This window comes from Ranitomeya imitator, chromosome 4 (assembly GCF_032444005.1).
Source record: "Ranitomeya imitator isolate aRanImi1 chromosome 4, aRanImi1.pri, whole genome shotgun sequence".
In the NCBI taxonomy this organism is placed as follows: Eukaryota; Metazoa; Chordata; class Amphibia; order Anura; family Dendrobatidae; genus Ranitomeya; species Ranitomeya imitator.
This window is the reverse complement of record NC_091285.1, coordinates 175143561-175162039: the sequence shown is the minus strand read 5'-3', so window position 1 is coordinate 175162039 and position 18479 is coordinate 175143561. Positions and strand designations below refer to the sequence as shown.

The following is an 18479-nucleotide window of genomic DNA, read 5'->3' as shown; positions in this document are numbered from 1 at the left end:
GCGAAGCATAGGGAATGTGCCATCTGCGGGGTTCCCTTGCCTGACTCACACCCTAAAAAACTATGTGACCCCTGTATCCAGCAGACGGTGAGGTTCTGGAAGGAGGGGAGGGGGTATAGCATGTAGATCTTACACTCTAGTCTACCTTACTTATCCCCGTAGGTAGCCGAAGAATCCTCCTCTATTACGGCCAGTCTAAAAGAAATGATTAGAATGGAGGTTAAGGAGTCCTTTAAAAACCTTTCACAGTCAGGAGGTTCTAGGCAGAGAACTGAGTGGGCATCTGATTCATCTGTGGAAAGGGACAAGTCTGAAGAATCGGACGATTCAGCAGCATCATCCTCCTCTTCGGAAGAAGACGCTGCTCGGTTTTGCCTACCCCTAGAAAGAATAGACAAATTGGTAAAGGCGGTCAGAGGCACAATGGGTATATCGGAACCCAAGCCTCAACTATCCAAAGAACAAATGATGTTCAGTGGATTGGAGCAGAAAAAGCGCAGAGTGTTTCCTTTAAATGAGAAAATACAGGATCTTATTAATAGGGAGTGGAGAAAACCGGAGAGAAAAGGCTCCTTACCACCTGCGCAAAAATGTCAGTACCCTTTTGATGACCCAGCAGTAGGTAACTGGGAGAAAGCACCAAAGCTGGATGCAGCAATTGCCAAGGTAGCAAAACGATCTTCTCTCCCATTTGAGGATATGGGAACGCTTAAAGACCCCCTGGATAGGAAAGTAGATACCTTCCTAAAGGGGACCTGGGAAATGGCAGCTGGCTCCTTAAGACTTGCGGTAGCTTCAACCTGCACGGCAAGGTCAATGATGGTCTGGCTCGACCAGTTAGAGACCCAATTAAAACAAGGGGCCTCTAGAGATTCCATACTCGCAGCATTACCTGTAATCCAGGAGGGGGCGGCTTTTTTATCGGACGCCTCAATTGACTCCGTAAAGTTGGCAGCTAGAGCAGCAGGAATTTCTAATGCTGCAAGGAGAGCCCTATGGCTGAAATGCTGGCCGGGGGACATGCAGGCAGAAACAAAGCTCTGCGCTATCCCTTGTAAAGGCGAGTATTTGTTTGGGCCTACCCTGGATGAACTCCTGGAGAAAGCAGGAGATGATAAGAAAAAGTTTCCCAACCTGTTCAATCCATACCGTCGTCCCTTCAACAAAAGAAGGTTCAACCGGGGAGGAAAGCGCGCCTTTTCACCAGGGAGAGATCGTCCCAGATGGGAGGATAGGCGAAAACGAGGTACAGGTCTCATGTTTCGCTGTAACCAAACGGAAAATAAAAAAACAAGACCAATGACTGGCAATTCCAGTGGGAGGGAGACTATTGCAATTCTCGGCAGAGTGGTCGAAAATCACAAACAGCGTTTGGATAAAAGACACTGTTTCCCATGGTCTCAAGCTGGAATTTGTTCATATTCCACAGGACAAATTTAGTTTAACACCCTGGCGCTCATCTCCCACTGAACAATTCGCCCTAGAAGAAGAAGTGAGGACTCTTTGCTCCAAAAATGTATTGGTAGAAGTGCCGTATTCTCAGGCAGGGAAAGGGTTTTACTCTCCCCTGTTCCTAATCCAGAAGCCTGATAAATCTTACAGGACCATTATAAATCTTAAGGGTCTCAATAAGTTTTTGGTGAAACATACTTTCAAAATGGAGTCCATTAATTCGGCAATAAAAATGCTTTTCAACAACTGTTTCATGGTAGTAGTGGATTTGAAAGATGCCTACTATCATGTACCCATTCATGCTGATTTCCAACGATACCTGAGGGTAGCGATACTAATGGGGGGTAGGATTCAACATTTTCAATTCAGAGCGCTCCCTTTTGGGATCACCTCGGCACCTAGGGTGTTTACTAAAATAATTGCGGAAGTCATTGCGCATTTAAGAGAGTAAAATGTCCTTTATAATCCCCTACTTAGACGATTTCCTCATTGTAGGTAACTCGGTAGATCATTGTCTGTCACAATGGGAGATTGCTAAAACCAAACTAGAACGGTTGGGTTGGATCATAAACTTTGAAAAATCGAAATTACAGCCCCTAAATGTTCAAAAATTCCTGGGGTTAATGTTGAATTCAGTGACACAGCAGTGTCTCCTCCCTATAGAGAAAATAGACCAAATTCAGAGTTTTGTATTAAGAGCAATCAATACACCTTCCATGACACTTAGGCAAGCAATGTCTCTACTTGGGTCACTCACATCTTGCATTCCAGCAGTTAAGTGGGCTCAGTTCCACACCAGGTCCCTACAAAAAGAAGTCCTGTTCCATGACAGAGCCTTAGGAGGCGCATTGAATGGGAAATTGACGTTGAGGCCGATAACATTGAATTCCCTTAGGTGGTGGCTAGATAAACAGAATTTATCAGCAGGGGTTCCCTGGATGGTAGATGTCACCCACGTGATAACCACGGATGCCAGCTCTTCAGGGTGGGGAGCCTATATGGGGGACATGGTGGTCCAGGGACAGTGGGAACCCTTCACAACATTCTCATCAAACCAAAGAGAGTTGTTGGCGGTTGAATTGGCTGTTAAAAAATTCCTCGTATATCTGCAGGGCCAGCACGTCAGAATTCTGTCGGACAACAGAGTGGCGGTCGCTTACATAAACCGGCAAGGGGGAACTCGTTCCGAAACTTTAATGCAGATCACGGGTCGGTTGTTCCAGGTGGCAGAGCTCAATTTTCTATCTTTGACAGCTCTTCACATCAAAGGAAAAGAAAATGTGGCAGCAGATTTCCTCAGCCGAAATGTGTTAAAACAGGGAGAATGGTCTCTCAACGAGGACATTTTCAATCTTATCGTCCGCAGATGGGATCAACCAGTGGTGGATCTATTCGCCACCAGAAACAGAAAAGTAAAACTCTTTTGCTCCCTAAATCCCAGGGAGAATCCCTTGGCGGTGGACGTGTTTCTGATAAAATGGGATTTTCCACTGGCCTATGCTTTCCCACCACTGAACCTGATACCTCTAGTGGTGAGGAAAATCAGGGAGGATCGAGCGAAAGTCATCCTTATCGCCCCCTTTTGGCCCAGAAGAACCTGGTTTGCCTGGCTCAAGACAATGTCCGTAGCGGTCCCCTGGGTACTGCCAGAGATCCCGAACTTGCTTTCTCAGGGACCGATCTCCCATCCACAAGTGGCGGCGCTCCATTTAACGGCGTGGAGTTTGAACGGTCACTATTAGTGGGGAAAGGCTTCTCTCCAAACTTGGTAGAGACACTACTAAAGAGTAGAAAGCAAATAACTACGAGAATCTACTCTAGGACTTGGAGAAAGTTCTTGACTTGTTCAAAATTTTAATATCCAAGACTGGGTGCCAATACAACAAATCCTAGAGTTCCTACAGAAGGGGTTCGAGTTAAAACTCTCTCCTAGTACCCTTAGAGTACTGGTCTCAGCTTTAGGTGCCCTGTTTTCCTGTAATATAGCTAACAACTACTGGATAGCAAGGTTTATGAAGGCAGTTAGTAGATCCACACCAGTGCATAAAGACAGAACAGTTCCATGGGATTTAAATTTAGTTCTGTCCTCTCACTAAACCCCCCTTTGAACCTCTGCAGGAGGCCTCGATCAAAATGTTGACACTCAAGACAGCCTTCCTGATTGCCATAACCTCAGCTCGCAGGATAGGGGATATACAGGCGCTTTCCAGAGCTCCTCCATACACTGAAATCTTGTCAGAGTAGTCCTTAGACCAGACCCAGCATATCTACCAAAGGTGGCGACAAGTTTCCATAGATCACAGGAGATAGTTTTGCCGTCCTTTATTCCTAATCCCTCTAATCCTAAAGAGCAGGAGCTTCATACGTTAGACGTCAGGAGATCTCTTCTTCAGTATATTTCAGCTACTGATAATTGGAAGAAAGATGGGGCACTGCTTCTTTCCTTCCAAGGTCCAAGGAAAGGGTTTAGAGTATCAAAATATTTACTGGCTAAATGGATTAGGGAAACTATGTCTCTAGCTTATACAGCAGGTGGGGGGCCAGCTCCGCAGAATCTAAAGGCACATTCCACCCGGGCCATGGCGTCATCCTGGGCGGAAAGATCTGGAGTGTCAGTGGAGCAGATATGTAAGGCGGCCACATGGTCATCCCCTTCCACTTTCTTTAAACACTATCGGTTGGATTTGGGGTCCTCCTCTGATCTTTCCTTTGGGTTAAGGGTGCTACAATCTATAGTCCCTCCCTAAGGTAGCTTACATCTCTGTAAATCTCTCGTGTGCTGTCATGGGAGTCCGAATAAAGCATTAAGCTACTTACTGGTAGCGGCATTTTTCGGAGGCCCATGACAGCACCCTTAGTTCCCTCCCTATTCAGGTGGGGGTAGCACTTCCTGATATGTATATAGCGTAATATGTAAATCTCACGTATGGTGTCTTATTACAATAATGGGTTATTTTGTTTCAAAATGTATATAATGTATATTTGTGTACCACTAACCGCGGCAGTCCTCTCAGGCTCTGAAATACAACTGATGCATGGGGAGAGGTGCCGCCCTTTTGTATCTGTAGGTTTCCTGTTCCTTAAGGGCGGATCCCCTCTCTCTCGTGTGCTGTCATGGGCCTCCGAAAAATGCCGCTACCAGTAAGTAGCTTAATGCTTTCACACACAACTCCAAAAATGAGCCAGACAAAAGTATTGGCACCCTCAGCCTGATACTTGGTTGCACAACCTTTAGCCAAAATAACTGCGACCAACCACTTCCGGTAACCATCAATGAGTTTCTTACAATGCTCTGCTGGAATTTTAGACCATTCTTCTTTGGCAAACTGCTCCAGGTCCCTGATATTTGAAGGGTGCCTTCTCCAAACTGCCATTTTTAGATCTCTCCACAGGTGTTCTATGGGATTCAGGTCTGGACTCATTGCTGGCCACCTTAGAAGTCTCCAGTGCTTTCTCTCAAACCATTTTCTAGTGCTTTTTGAAGTGTGTTTTGGGTCATTGTCCTGCTGGAAGACCCATGACCTCTGAGGGAGACCCAGCTTTCTCACACTGGGCCCTACATTATGTTGCCAAATTTGTTGGTAGTCTTCAGACTTCATAATGCCATGCACACGGTCAAGCAGTCCAGTGCCAGAGGCAGCAAAGCAACCCCAAAACATCAGGGAACCTCCACCATGTTTGACTGTAGGGACCGTGTTCTTTTCTTTGAATGCCTCTTTTTTTCTCTTGTAAACTCTATGTTGATGCCTTTGCCCAAGAAGCTCTACTTTTCTCATCTGAGCAGAGAACATTCTCCCAAAACATTTTAGGCTTTTTCAGGTAAGTTTTGGCAAACTCCAGCCTGGCTTTTTTATGTCTCGGGGTAAGAAGTGGGGTCTTCCTGGGTCTCCTACCATACAGTCCCTTTTCATTCAGACACCGACGGACAGTACGGGTTGACACTGTTGTACTCTCGGACTGCAGGGCAGCTTGAACTTGTTTGGATGTTAGTAGAGGTTCTTTATCCAACATCCGAACAATCTTGCGTTGAAATCTCTTGTCAATTTTTCTTTTCCGTCCACATCTAGGAAGGTTAGCTACAGTACCGTGGGCTTTAAACTTCTTGATGACACTGCGCGTGGTAGACACAGGAACATTCAGGTCTTTGGAGATGGACTTGTAGCTTTGAGATTGCTCATGCTTCCTCACAATTTGGTTTCTCAAGTCCTCAGACAGTTCTTTGGTCTTCTTTCTTTTCTTCATGCTCAGTGTGGTACACACAAGGACACAGGACAGAGGTTGAGTCAACTTTAATCCATGTCAACTGGCTGCAAGTGTGATTTAGTTATTGCCAACACCTGTTAGGTGTCACAGGTAAGTTACAGGTGCTGTTAATTACACACATTAGAGAAGCATCACATGATTTTTCGAACAGTGCCAATACTTTTGTCCACCCCCTTTTTTATGTTTGGTGTGGAATTATATCCAATTTGGCTTTAGGGCAAATCTTTGTGTTTTTTCATTTAAGACAAATTAAATGAAGATAATAGCAAAGAATTTGTGTTTTCAATCATTTTCAGGAAGAAACTGAGTATTAACTGACAGAATTGCAGGGGTGTCAATACTTTTGACCACAACTGTACAACAGATCTGAACAAATTGATTAGTGTATGGTCTTCAGTAGACCCACACCAGACCAGAAGAAAGGCGGACATGTAAATTCTCACTTCCTTCAGAATAGTCTAGAGAGGTTTCATAGTTTTTAATGTTAAAAGTAGATCCACCAAGTACAACATATAGCCTAACCTGCTGATCTAGAGGAAGGCAAAAACCCCATTTATTGCTCCATATTAGGGAAAATTCCACATACGGCAGTCAGACTAGTAACAATAAGGGTATGTGTCCACGTTCAGGATTGCATCAGGATTTGGTCAGGATTTTTCATCAGTATTTGTAAGCCAAAACCAGGAGTGGAACAATTAGAGGAAAAGTATGATAGAAACATATGCTCCACTTTTGCATTTATCACCGACTCCTGGTTTTGGCTTACAAATACTGATGAAAAATCCTGACCAAATCCTGATGCAATCCTGAACGTGGACACATACCCTAACATGTAATATAATCAAGAAAGAAATCCAGACCCTTCTTGTACTTAACTGAATCCATTAAAACCTCTCTTCATGGATGGTTTTGCAATTGTGCCTGGGATTGGCTATACAGACCTACTATTACCCATTGATGCAGGCCTTCTATTAATGGCCTCATGTATGGACTTGCCGGCACACCCCGCGACTGTAAGCCAGCTGATTAATATGTACAGTCATAGCAGTGCCTGAAAATCTGGAAGTGTTTTTAAATGAGTATTTAGTTGGATCATGTCCAAGATGATGTCGTTTAATTATTAGGTGCCATCATTCTGTACTTGGCGTCTTGCTTTGGTTCTCATACTGTATTTGTAGCTGAGCTGCACTTGTTTCCTTCCTGGATGCATCTGAGTCACCCCTTCAGGGCCGTGGGGTACTCGGTACCGGGTCCGGTGTTCACAGGGGGATGTCACGGTGGCTGCAACCCGGTCCATGGCCCTGGGCGCCCATGTAAAAGGGAAAGGTCTTTAAAGGGACACTGTCACCTGAATTTGGAGGGAACAATCTTCAGCCATGGAGGCGGGGTTTTGGGGTTTTTGATTCACCCTTTCCTTACCCGCTGGCTGCATGCTGGCTGCAATGTTGGATTGAAGTTCATTTTCTGTCCTCCATAGTACACGCCTGCGCAAGGCAATCTTGCCTTGCGTAGGCATGTACTACGGAGGACAGAGAATGAACTTCAATCCAACATTGCAGCCAGCGGGTAAGGAAAGGGTGAATCAAAAACCCCAAAACCCCGCCTCCATGGCTGAAGATTGTTCCCTCCAAATTCAGGTGACAGTGTCCCTTTAAAGGGAATAAAGTTTGTTTGTGACGCCACCTGTGGTATTCGGTCAGGGTGACCGACGCTGCTTTAAGGGGTTCGCTGGGGTGATGTTATGGCAGCTAGATGGTATACCTTCCCACAGGTGAAGTGTAACCCCAGGGCTTCCCAGTGTGTAGATGGTGGTGTGGTGAGAGGTGCAGTGATGAACAAAGGAGTGCAGTCTCTTTACCTTGTTTACTGTTTGTTTCAGCAGCCACAGTCCAGAGCACCAGATCACAGGGCAGGTAGAGTCCGGTTGGTTTGGAGGCAAGTCCAGAGTCCCCTTGTCCAGGTGAAAATCAATAGCCTTCCGTTGCGCTGTAGTGGTGTAGTCCCTTATTGCTAAGCCTCTTGTAAGGTCCTCACAGATGTGGTGTGTCTCTCTCTCTCTCTGTCCCCCATATAGGATAGGGCAAAACCTGTATGACTGGTGACTTGAGCCTGTTTATAGGGTCTCTTAGATAACCCGGCTCTGTGGGGTGTCACCATGCCTCCTGGGTGTAGGTGCGGACAGGTAACATGCAATTATCTGTCCTGCCGGTCTCTGAAGTAAGGCGTAGAGGTCCTTACTACCTCGGTGTTCCGACTACTGGTCATCTGCGCCACAGAAGGGGGCAGCTTGCTCGGGGCTGGTCCCCTTCTGGTATCCTCTCCCGTGCTTTGCTTTCCTGCACGCTCACTACAACGTATTCGCCTTTCTATGTGTCTCCTTCCTGGGAGCTGCAGCTCTTAGGGCATGCACAGCTCTGTGAACTTTCTCCTCTGTCCTCTGACAGGAACTCGCTTCTGCCAGGAACAGCTTCCCTTAAGGACTGACTAACTTTCCGTCCAAAAACCAATATATATATGTAGATATCTACATATGTAGATATGTAGATATGTAGATCAAAAGCTCCCCCTTGTGGCCTGGAGTGTGAATATGTTGCATGCTTGTGGTACCTGGATGCAGTTATCCGTCCTTGCCTCCGAACGTAGCATCACTCTCCCCTGGAGGAGAGCAATACCACTGTGATGACCAGGACCCTGGGGCGCCACACATCAGCTTTGGTAGACATGGCTGCTTTCATGGTGGATGATTGAATAGCTTTAATAAATCTATTTGCTTTAGAAAATAAGCTGTTATATATATTTTTTACTATCCTTGTATATTACCTGGTTTATAATCCTGTTTTTTAATGTAAATGTTACCCCAGCTGTGCGTCTACTATCCTGGATTCTCTAATGTTTGCCATCAAATTATTTATTCACTACTCCACAAAGAGGAATGGGATTGAATCGGTCGTTTAAAAGGTCATGAGTCACCTTACGCTCGTTATTTGCTCTGAAATTTGCCAAGTAAAGTGCTCTTGGTCTCTACATTTTGCCCTATTTTATTAGTTGCAGTTTTTTGTCAAGGTGTTGGATATGATTTTTTGACACTTACTAATATGTAAGTGTAACGGGGTCTCCTCCTCCTGATTATTGCTGTCTTTCCTCAGACAGTTCTCCAGTTTTCAAAGTGGCACTTGACAGTGAAGTGTATGATAGATCGGTCCATTAGCCTTCTCCAAAAATCCGCTTTACTATGTGCAGTGTTTTGTAATAGGAGGCCAAGTCTGATCTCAAGCGCCTCCATTGGAGCGCAGTGCTGTCTGCAAGGAAAGGCGCACTAACGGGTACAGGATCTATAGTACTTTTATGTTACGTGTCGTTAAATTATTGTTAAAGGCCACCTGCCATGTTCCCAAATGCTATTAACCTGCAGATATGAGGTTAATATGCAGTGCAGCTTCCATACTGAGCTTGGCTGCCAGAAGGAAGCTCCAGCTTTGAGTCACAGAGGCGCGGTTTCAGTCACCAATCAGTACTTAATGAGCAGTGACTGAAAGCACTGACTGACAGCCAGATCAGCAGTGTATCAGTGGAGATGCAGCTATCAGTGCCGGGGTGGGTCACAGCTGCCACTCACTATGTACTGAGCAATGACTGAAGCCGCTCCTCTATGACTGAACTCCAGAGGCTGCTGGGAAGAACAAAGTACAGTGCTCTTATGTAGAGTATAGCTTCATTTCACTCTTTGTAGTGAGCTGCCAGTCCTATTAAGGCCCTTTTTATAGTGCTCTTTGCTCTGTAATTTTCTTGTTTCATATGCGGCTTTTGAAGTGTTGAGTTAGAAGAAATACATACAATAAATTTAGACCTTTAAAGGGTTTGCCTGCTTGGAAAAAAATATCTCTGGATGTGATTGAAATATAAATATATGCAGCTCATGCATATTGATTTTAGGAAAGGTGTCATGTCAAGATCTTGGCACTGATCTCTGGACCCTACAGTTCCACAGCTTCTGTATTGGCATGTCATCAGTTTTGTGCATGGAGAAGAGAATTGGTGGACTGGCTAAGGGTACCGTCACACTATACGATTTACCTACGATCACGACCAGCGATACGACCTGGCCGTGATCGTAGGTAAATCGTAGTGTGGTCGCTGGGGAGCTGTCACACAGACAGCTCTCCAGCAACCAACGATGCCGAGGTCCCCAGGTAACCAGGGTAAACATCGGGTTACTAAGCGCAGGACCGCGCTTAGTAACCCGATGTTTACCCTGGTTACCAGCGTAAAAAAAAAAAAACAGCACATACTTACATTCCGGTGTCCGTCAGGTCCCTTGCCGTCTGCTTCTCGCACTCACTGACTGCCGGCCGTAAAGTGAAAGTGAAAGCACAGCACCGCTGTGCTGTGCTTTCACTTTACGGCCGGCAGTCACAGTGCGGGAAGCAGACGGCAAGGGACCTGACAGACACCAGAATGTAAGTATGTGCTGTTTGTTTGTTTTTTAGTTTTACGCTTGTAACCAGGGTAAGCCTCGGGTTACTAAGCGCAGCCCTGCGCTTAGTAACACGATGTTTACCCTGGTTACAAGCGAACGCATCGCTAGATCGCATCGCTAGATCGGTGTCACACACACCGATCTAGCGATGCCAGCGGGAGATCCAGCGACGAAAGAAAGTTCTAAACGATCTGCTACGACGTACGATTCTCAGCAGGATTGCTGCTGCGTGTCAGACACAGCGATATCGTAACGATATCGCTGGAACGTCACGAATCGTACCGTCATAGCGATCGAAATGGCAGTGTGTGACGGTACCCTAAGTCTTGCCGGCCCCCTTTGCCGTGCAGCTGTTGCCGGCCCCCTTTGCCGCGCAGCTGTTGCCGGCCCCCTTTGCCGCGCAAAATATTTTGTTTTCAGGAAGACAACCTTTTTATTCTTATTCCATTGTGTTTGACGCTTTTATTATGTTTTATTTTTAGGCTAAAAACAAAGAAACTGGCATCTTGGCTGCAGCCAAAGTTATTGATACAAAGAGTGAAGAGGAGTTGGAGGACTACATGGTTGAAATAGAAATTCTGGCGACTTGCAATCACCCCAACATTGTGAAGCTTCTCGGTGCTTATTATTATGAAAACAAGCTGTGGGTGAGTAGTAAAGCACACTGCCGGTTACATATTCCCTGTGATGGCACAATGGTATAACATGTACGTGCTGCTTGTGTCTATAGGAGTCCAAAATTGAGACCAAAAGCGTACCCTTCACCTCTATATAGCTGGTCTATGCTGTCTACTCTGTTCAAAAAAATGTATACTGGACAGAATACTATTGTTGCTTATGGCAGAGATATGGTGTCCGTTAAATGTATTGATCATGAGCTTTTCATTTTTTATTTGTCCATTAAAGAGTAACCAAACTGTCATGGAAAGTGCCAAAAGTATTAAAAATGGAAATGAAACGTTGCCGATCATTTTATTTGGGGAGTTGTCGTCATTCCTGTAACAAAGTTACATGTAAAGTGGCTTCCAGACCCTGCTTCCCCCCCATCTATGTCCCTGCCTTCAGCCTCATTGGTATCAGAACGTACTCATTAGGAGTACAGATGATGGCAGTTATTATAATAATAAAAGGTCTGGTTACCTTTTGAATAAAATGCCAAAACACCAGTGACGAGGAGCATAGGTGACACACACCAAACTGTCACATACATACTAAATGTAAAGAAAATTCCAAAAGGCTAGCACAACTTCCAACTTTGTGCCCTTCATGTCAACGTTGCATAGATTTAGAGATTTAGGACATGAATGCCACCTTTTTGACAAATGTAATTAACCCCTGAGTCATAACAGGAAACTGTAGAATAGCCCTATCATTTGATTTAAAGGGGTTGTTCCATTTCATTAAAAGTTTAATTTCCAGGTGCAGGATATTACAAAAAACAAACCATACCACACTCTCCCTACTCAGCCAGCGAGTCTCGCCATTGCTCCCGGTGTCTGGCATTGGCTGCAGTGCTGCCATCATGTAGATGGAACGCCCCGTTGCGAGCTGCTGAGCTCACTGATTTGCCGGTTGGATCCAATGCCAGACACCGGGAGCAGCCGCGAGACTCTGCAGTAAATGTCTGTTAGGGCTCTTATTATTCTAATCTATAGGATGCTGATGTCGTTAGCGAGTGCACTAGCATGAACGTGACTGTGTGACATGTGGCTCGCCAGGCATATTTAGTCAGTGAGTGTTAGTTTACTGAAGGTTGGCCTCCTGTTACAGTGTGTATTATAAAACCTGTCACAGATAGGAGACTGACCATTATTGATCCAAGCAGCACTGCACAGTCATACTGTACTGGGCACATGAGAGACCATGACTGTTGTGGAGGACTGAAACAATAGGCTGAAATAAATTCTGATTAATATTAATTCTAATAATTGTATCACTTCATATTGAGCAGAATGCTGTATGCTGACTTTGCCTATAAAAGAGCCCCACAGCGGTCCCCTATATTCTGTAAGAGGTGACCCCCATTTTCCTGTGAGACCCCCCCCACCCCCTGACTCCCTGTATAAGGCATGAGCCCCCCACACATGAAAAAAAAAAAACCAAACCACACACTCACCTCACTCTTGTTCCCCCGTCACTCTGCTCCTGTGCGCTGACTCCGCAGTGCACAACTGACACGATGAAGTGATGTCATCACGTCTGCGGTCTCACACGCTGATTGCTGGAAGAGGAAGCCAGCGGTCCCTCCTCCACCATGTATTCACTGCTGGTTGCATCCCATGGATGCGTATAGCGGTGGCAGCGGGCAGGGAGGTCAGCGTGCCGCATGTGTACCACTGTTTCAGCCCCTCGGCTGTCTGTCAGTGGGCAGGACTAAAATAGTCAGTCGTACGTGGCCCACGGGCTGCACTCTGCCCAGGTTTGCTATAGACTGTCTGACGCATTGCTTTGCCATATTCATAAACCTTTAAAGGCGCCCTGCCATAAAGTCAAAAGTAGAGTATTTGCTTTTATATTGTTCTCACTGCTCCAGAATATCCTTTTTTTTTTTTTAATCCACCATACGGTTTATCTATTGCAAATGTTGTTATTCTTTACAAGGGATGTTACGATTGTGATGTGTAATGGTGGTTATTATTATTATGATACATTTTTATAGCGCCATTTATTCTATGGCGCTTTACATGTGAACGGGGCAAATATAGACAAGTACAATAAACATGAGTAAAACAAGGCACACAGGTACAGGAGGAGGGAGGATCCTGCCCGTGAGGGCTCAGTCTGCAGGGGATGGGTGAGGATACACTAGGAGAGGGAAGAGCTGGTCATGCAGAGGTTCAGTAGATTGGGGATCACTGCAGGTTGTAGGCTTGTCGGAAGAGGTGGGTCTTCAGGTTCTTTTTGATGGTTTCCGTGGTAGGTGAGAGCCTGATGTGTTGGGGTAGAGAGTTCCTGAGTATAGGGGAAGCACGGGAGAAGTCTTGGATGCGGTTGTGGGAGGAAGAGATGAGAGAGGAGTAGAGAAGGAGATCATGAGACGATCGAAGGTTGCGTGTAGGTAGGTACCGGGAGACCATGTCACAGATGTATGGAGGAGTTGGGTTGTGAATTGCTTTGTATGTCATTGTTAGTGTTTTGAACTGTAGCCTCTGGGCAATAGGAAGCCAGTGAAGGGCCTGGCAGAGAGGGGAGACAGGTGGATTAGTCGGACAGCAGAGTTTAGGATGGATTGGAGTGCTGCCAGAGTGCTAGAGGGGAGGCCAGAGAGTATGGGTACCGTCACACAGTAGCACTTTGATCGCTAGGACGGCACGATCCGTGACGTTCCAGTGATATCCTTACGATCTCGCTGTGTCTGACACGCTACTGCGATCAGGGACCCCGCTCAGAATCGTACGTCGTAGCAGATCGTTTGAAACTTTATTTCGTCGCTGGATCTCCCGCTGACATCGCTGAATCGGCGTGTGTGACGCCGATTCAGCGATGTCTTCACTGGTAACCTGGGTAAACATCGGGTTACTAAGCGCAGGGCCGCGCTTAGTAATCCGATATTTACCCTGGTTACCAGTGTAAATGTTAAAAAAAAAAAAAAAAAACAAAACACTACATACTTACCTTCCCGGTGTCTGGTCATGTCCCTCGCCTTCAGCTTCCCGCACTGACTGGTGAGCGCCAGCCAGCCGTAAAGTACAGCGGTGACGTCACCGCTGTGCTTTCCGGCTGTCCGGCGCTCACTGTCAGTGCAGAGAAGCGCAGCGCTGAGGGACGCGACAGGAATGTAAGTATGTAGTGTTTTTTTTTTTTTTTTTTACGTTTACGCTGGTAACCAGGGTAAACATCGGGTTACTAACTGCGGCCCTGCGCTTAGTAACCCGATGTTTACCCTGGTTGCCAGGGGACTTCGGGATCGTTGGTTGCTGGAGAGCTGTCTGTGTGACAGCTCTCCAGCGACCAAACAGTGTCGCTGCAGCGATCGACATCGTTGTCGTATCGCTACAGCGTCGTTTTAGTGTCACGGTACCCTATGAGGTTGCAGTACTCGAGGCGGGAGATAAGGGCATGTATTAGTGTTTTTGTGGTTTTATGGTCAAGGAATGCATGGATTCGGGAAATGTTTTTGAGTTGAAATCGGCAAGGGCTTGGATATGTGGCTTGAAAGAGAGGGTAGAGTCAAGGATTCCCCCGAGGCACCGAGCGTGCGGGACCGGGGAAAGTGAGCAGCCATTGACATTGATTGATAGGTCGGGTGGAGGGGTAGAGTGAGGTGGGGGAAAGATGATGAATTCTGTTTTGTCCATGTTCATATTTAGAAAACGAGCAGAAAAGAAGGATGAAATAGCAGACAGCCATTGTGGGATTTTGGTCAGTAAGGAGGTGAGGTCAGGTCCGGATAGGTAAATCTGCGTGTCATCAGCATAGATGATATTGCAAACCATGGGATTCTATGAGCTGTCCCAGGCCGAAGGTGTAGATGGAGAAGAGTAGGGGTCCTAGAACTGAGCCTTGGGGAACACCGACAGACAGGGGACGAGATGAGGAGGTGGTGTGGGAGAGGGAGACACTGAAAGTTCGGTCTGTTAGATATGACGAGATGTAGGTTAAGGCCGAGTCTGTGATACCAAGACATGATAGAATCTGTAGCAGGAGGGAGTGGTCCTGTGTCAAAGGCAGAAGACAGGTCCAGGAGGAGGAGGACAGAGTAGTGTCGCTTGCTCTTGGCGGTTAGGTCATTGGTCACTTTAGTTAGGGCAGTTTCAGTTGAGTGATGTGGTCGGAAGCCAGATTTTAACCGGTTACCAGTATTGCCAGTGTGATCTGTAATGGTCGCTCTCTGCTCTCCTGATCTCACTGCAGAGCTGTGTGCGATTATAACTGACACATCTGAAGGTTCCTCTCAGCTTCCAGCCAGACAGGGCTGCAATACTGTTTGCAATACAGCAAAGCTCAGAGAGCTGCAAAAAATGTTGTATTTGCAAGAAGACAAAGTTAATTTTTCCTGTTATATTATTCACATGTCACACTGATGGCTGCTCCTTTTATTTAAAATCAGCTCTGGAGGCAGAGTTATCTTCCAGGCAACGTTCTCCCAGAGCCTAGAAGCGGTCATTTACATATTCAGACATACATGGATTTCCCTAGAATAAGACATCGGATTTCAGGTATGAACAGCTTTTATTCACCTTCCTATGCCCTATATGCCAGTATAAACTGCCTAGGGAGGGTTGATTCTTCACCTTCCTATGCCCTATATGCCAGTATAAACTGCCTAGGGAGGGTTGATTCCTTTTAATAAAACCATATGGAAAATGGACTCAAACATTGGCTGTCTTTTTTAATAAAGCATTTTGTAATAGAAGGGGAAATCTGCTTGTTTGCTGTATGTACCCATCCCATTCGAGTATTGATAAATACATTTGGAAATATTCAAAGGGACTGTCCAACAACTTGCCACAATCGCTGGAATGGAGACCTGACTGTCCTGCCTCAGTTTCATGTCTATGGGTCTTAGAGACAGTTGATGGTCTCCGTCAGTCCCACTCACCTTCACTAGAGAGTCTGGACGCGTGATTGGCAGCCTCTCTACTGAACTGCTCAGTTTCGCAGTGAAGATGTGGGTGCAAGTGGGACCCCTATTTATTGGTTTGGGAAATTCTTTTACTTTGTCAGTAACAAGCTATTTATTATGGAAACTCCCCATCTCAGGTGCCAGAAATTATTCTTGGTCTGCAGCGTCTTTTGTAATTTTCTGGCTGCAGTATGTGCATTGTGCATTGTACAGCCTACTTCAGTTTTCAGCAGTTTCGGGTGTTCTGTTTTTTTTTACCTTGTGGCTGGCTCTCATGCAGGTGATATGAGGATGGGGGCTCTCATGTCTCCGCTCACATACCAGTGGGGTAGTGTGTTGGGACACGTAGAAGTCGCTCGCCCCCAGCGATGCCGGAGGGTGGTGGTAATGCCTGTAATTGTAGAGTGGGTTGAAGTTTCATGTCCTCTTCTGTAGCTGGTTACATGTACACAAGTTATTACTTTTCAGGAATACTTGAACCCTTCAGTAGTTTATTACAGATGCCTGTTATACTGCATTCTTTGCTTTCATTGTACAAGGAAGCTGAACTGTTAAAGGCCTATGCGTCTCTGCAGTGAGACTGATTCTATCGCTGTGTTTAGGTTTTCCTTCTGCCATTCTTCTGTTTACAGCATCGGGGTCCTCTCCATTATATGCATGCTACAGACTTTCCTAGCTGTTGATTGGCTTAATATCATCAATGCACAAAGAAAGGGTCCCAAGCAGATCTCTTAATCCACCTCCCTATTGGGCAAGAGGAATACGGTTAATTAGATGGAAGGAAAGAAGGTTGCGGGACAAACTTCTAATTGAAAGGGGTTGTTCACTACTCGGGCAACCCCTTCTCCATCCGAATGTTTGCCCCCAGAAAAATAACACTTCTACTCTCCTCCAGTATCGGCATGGCTCTCCCGCGGATCATTTGACATTCAATCAGCGGCGGATTCCCTCTCCCTACTGTTCTCGCTTTCCCTGGATGTGTGTGATTTGTCTGCAGGCAGGGAGAGTGTAGCCAGTGCTAATGATCGCGACACCGGGAGAGCCATGCCGACACCGAAGGAGAGTATAAGGCTAGGGAACAGGTGATGGCGGGGTCTGGGCAGCCTGGATGCAACTTGGGATCCACCTAACCAGGTGGGTTCGGAGGCCTTCCTTCTGCGCTTTGTACTCTGACCCTTGCTGCATGAAGCTCTGCACAAGTCCTCTGTGTCTGTACTCCCAACCCGTATGGCTGACAGCCTGAACCTGGCAGCCCCAGGTTCCTGACCTGCTGTGTTGCCTCTGGGTGTCATTTGGGGCCAGGAGACTTGGAATCTCCTGCCCTCTGGATTTGGTGGCTGGGTATGCAATCCTCTCACAACCACCGACTCCAGTGTCCAGTCTCTTTGCACTTTATCTTGGGCTGAGCCCAATCGCAGCTCCAGACCCCAGGCTCCTATCCCCACGTGATCCTTTCCCTTCAGTGTCTCACACTAAACTCTAACCCCACCTCCAGACCAGAACTTATAGGGAAGCTACCCTGAAACTGGGTTTAGAGCTCCCCCTTCTGGTCTGGAGTTAAGAAGGTGTTGTATGTTTGTATTACCTGATTAGGGAATCCCTCCTTGCGTCCAGGCATGACATCACCCCCCATGAGGAAGTCGAAGCCATTGTGGCAACCGGACTCCTGGGGTGCCACATGTGCAATAGAAAGGAAATCCTGAAAACATGACCTTGTGGACTGGAGTTGGGGGAACACTGTTTTAATAGAAGACGAGGAATAGAACTCTAGTGCCACCTACAATCTTAAAAGTCAATGTTGAGCCTTGTCACTTGACTTAGGATGAAAGCCAAAACCAGAATCTAAATTTACAGACGCTGTGTTTCGGGGTACTGCCCCTCGTCAGTGGAAAGTGTGGGATCTGGATTGGCTGTGAGAGGTGTCTGACAATTTGCATATTTCCCAGAGGAGCATTGCAGCTTAAGTCTCCTCATCTCGGCATGCTTAACGTGTCACTCTCCGCAAGGAGAAATGTTTACCTCTTGGATCCCGGTCAGACGCCTCTCACCCAGTCAAACCAGATCTCACTATTTTGCACTGACGAGGTGCAGTACCCTGAAAACAGTGTCTGCAGATTGAGATTCTTGTGCATTAGAGCTTTCTTCATAACAAGTCCTGTAATCTTTGGGAAGGGGGGGGGGGGAGGGTCACATATTTTTGAGGGATTTTAAGTTGATAAATGCGCCAATTCAAGTGTATGGGTTTTACAGTTTAGAATTGGATTTTTGCACCACATTTCACCCACTGCAGTACTAATAGTATTAAATGATTATTCCCATGATCTTCATCAGCTACCCAGCTTTCTGCTTGCTGAGGACCATACGCTTCTGCCTGAATATTGACAGTTTCAGTAACCGCTGATAGACTGCAGATGTAACTGGTAACCTAGGCTATGATCAGAGAACAATAACAATATAATAATGAGACACTTCTTGAGATCAAAGAGGATTTAAAGTAAGCACTTTGCAATTTTACCCATAAAAGAACACGAGAATTGCCCTCAACAAATTTGGCCCCATTTAAAAAAGTAAGATCACCAGTGTGCACGTGCACGGACTTCCATAAACCCCTTGAAAAGCAATCGTGCAATACTGGTGGTTGATATAGCAGCAAGGAGCCTCCTTAGCCTTGATCAGGAGACCTCTAAAAGCTGGCAATTGTGAGGACTGGTGATTTCACAC

General features: G+C 46.2%; 1 protein-coding gene across 1 annotated transcript in view; it reads left to right on the top strand.

Annotated features, from left to right (window-relative positions):
* The window catches only part of STK10 (serine/threonine kinase 10), a 141124-nt gene that overhangs the window by 29148 nt on the left and 93497 nt on the right, over window positions 1–18479 (top strand). Inside the window, exon 2 of the mRNA XM_069764105.1 lies at window positions 10675–10839. Within this exon, the coding sequence (XP_069620206.1) occupies window positions 10675–10839 (165 nt within the window). The remainder of the gene's footprint in view (window positions 1–10674; window positions 10840–18479) is intronic.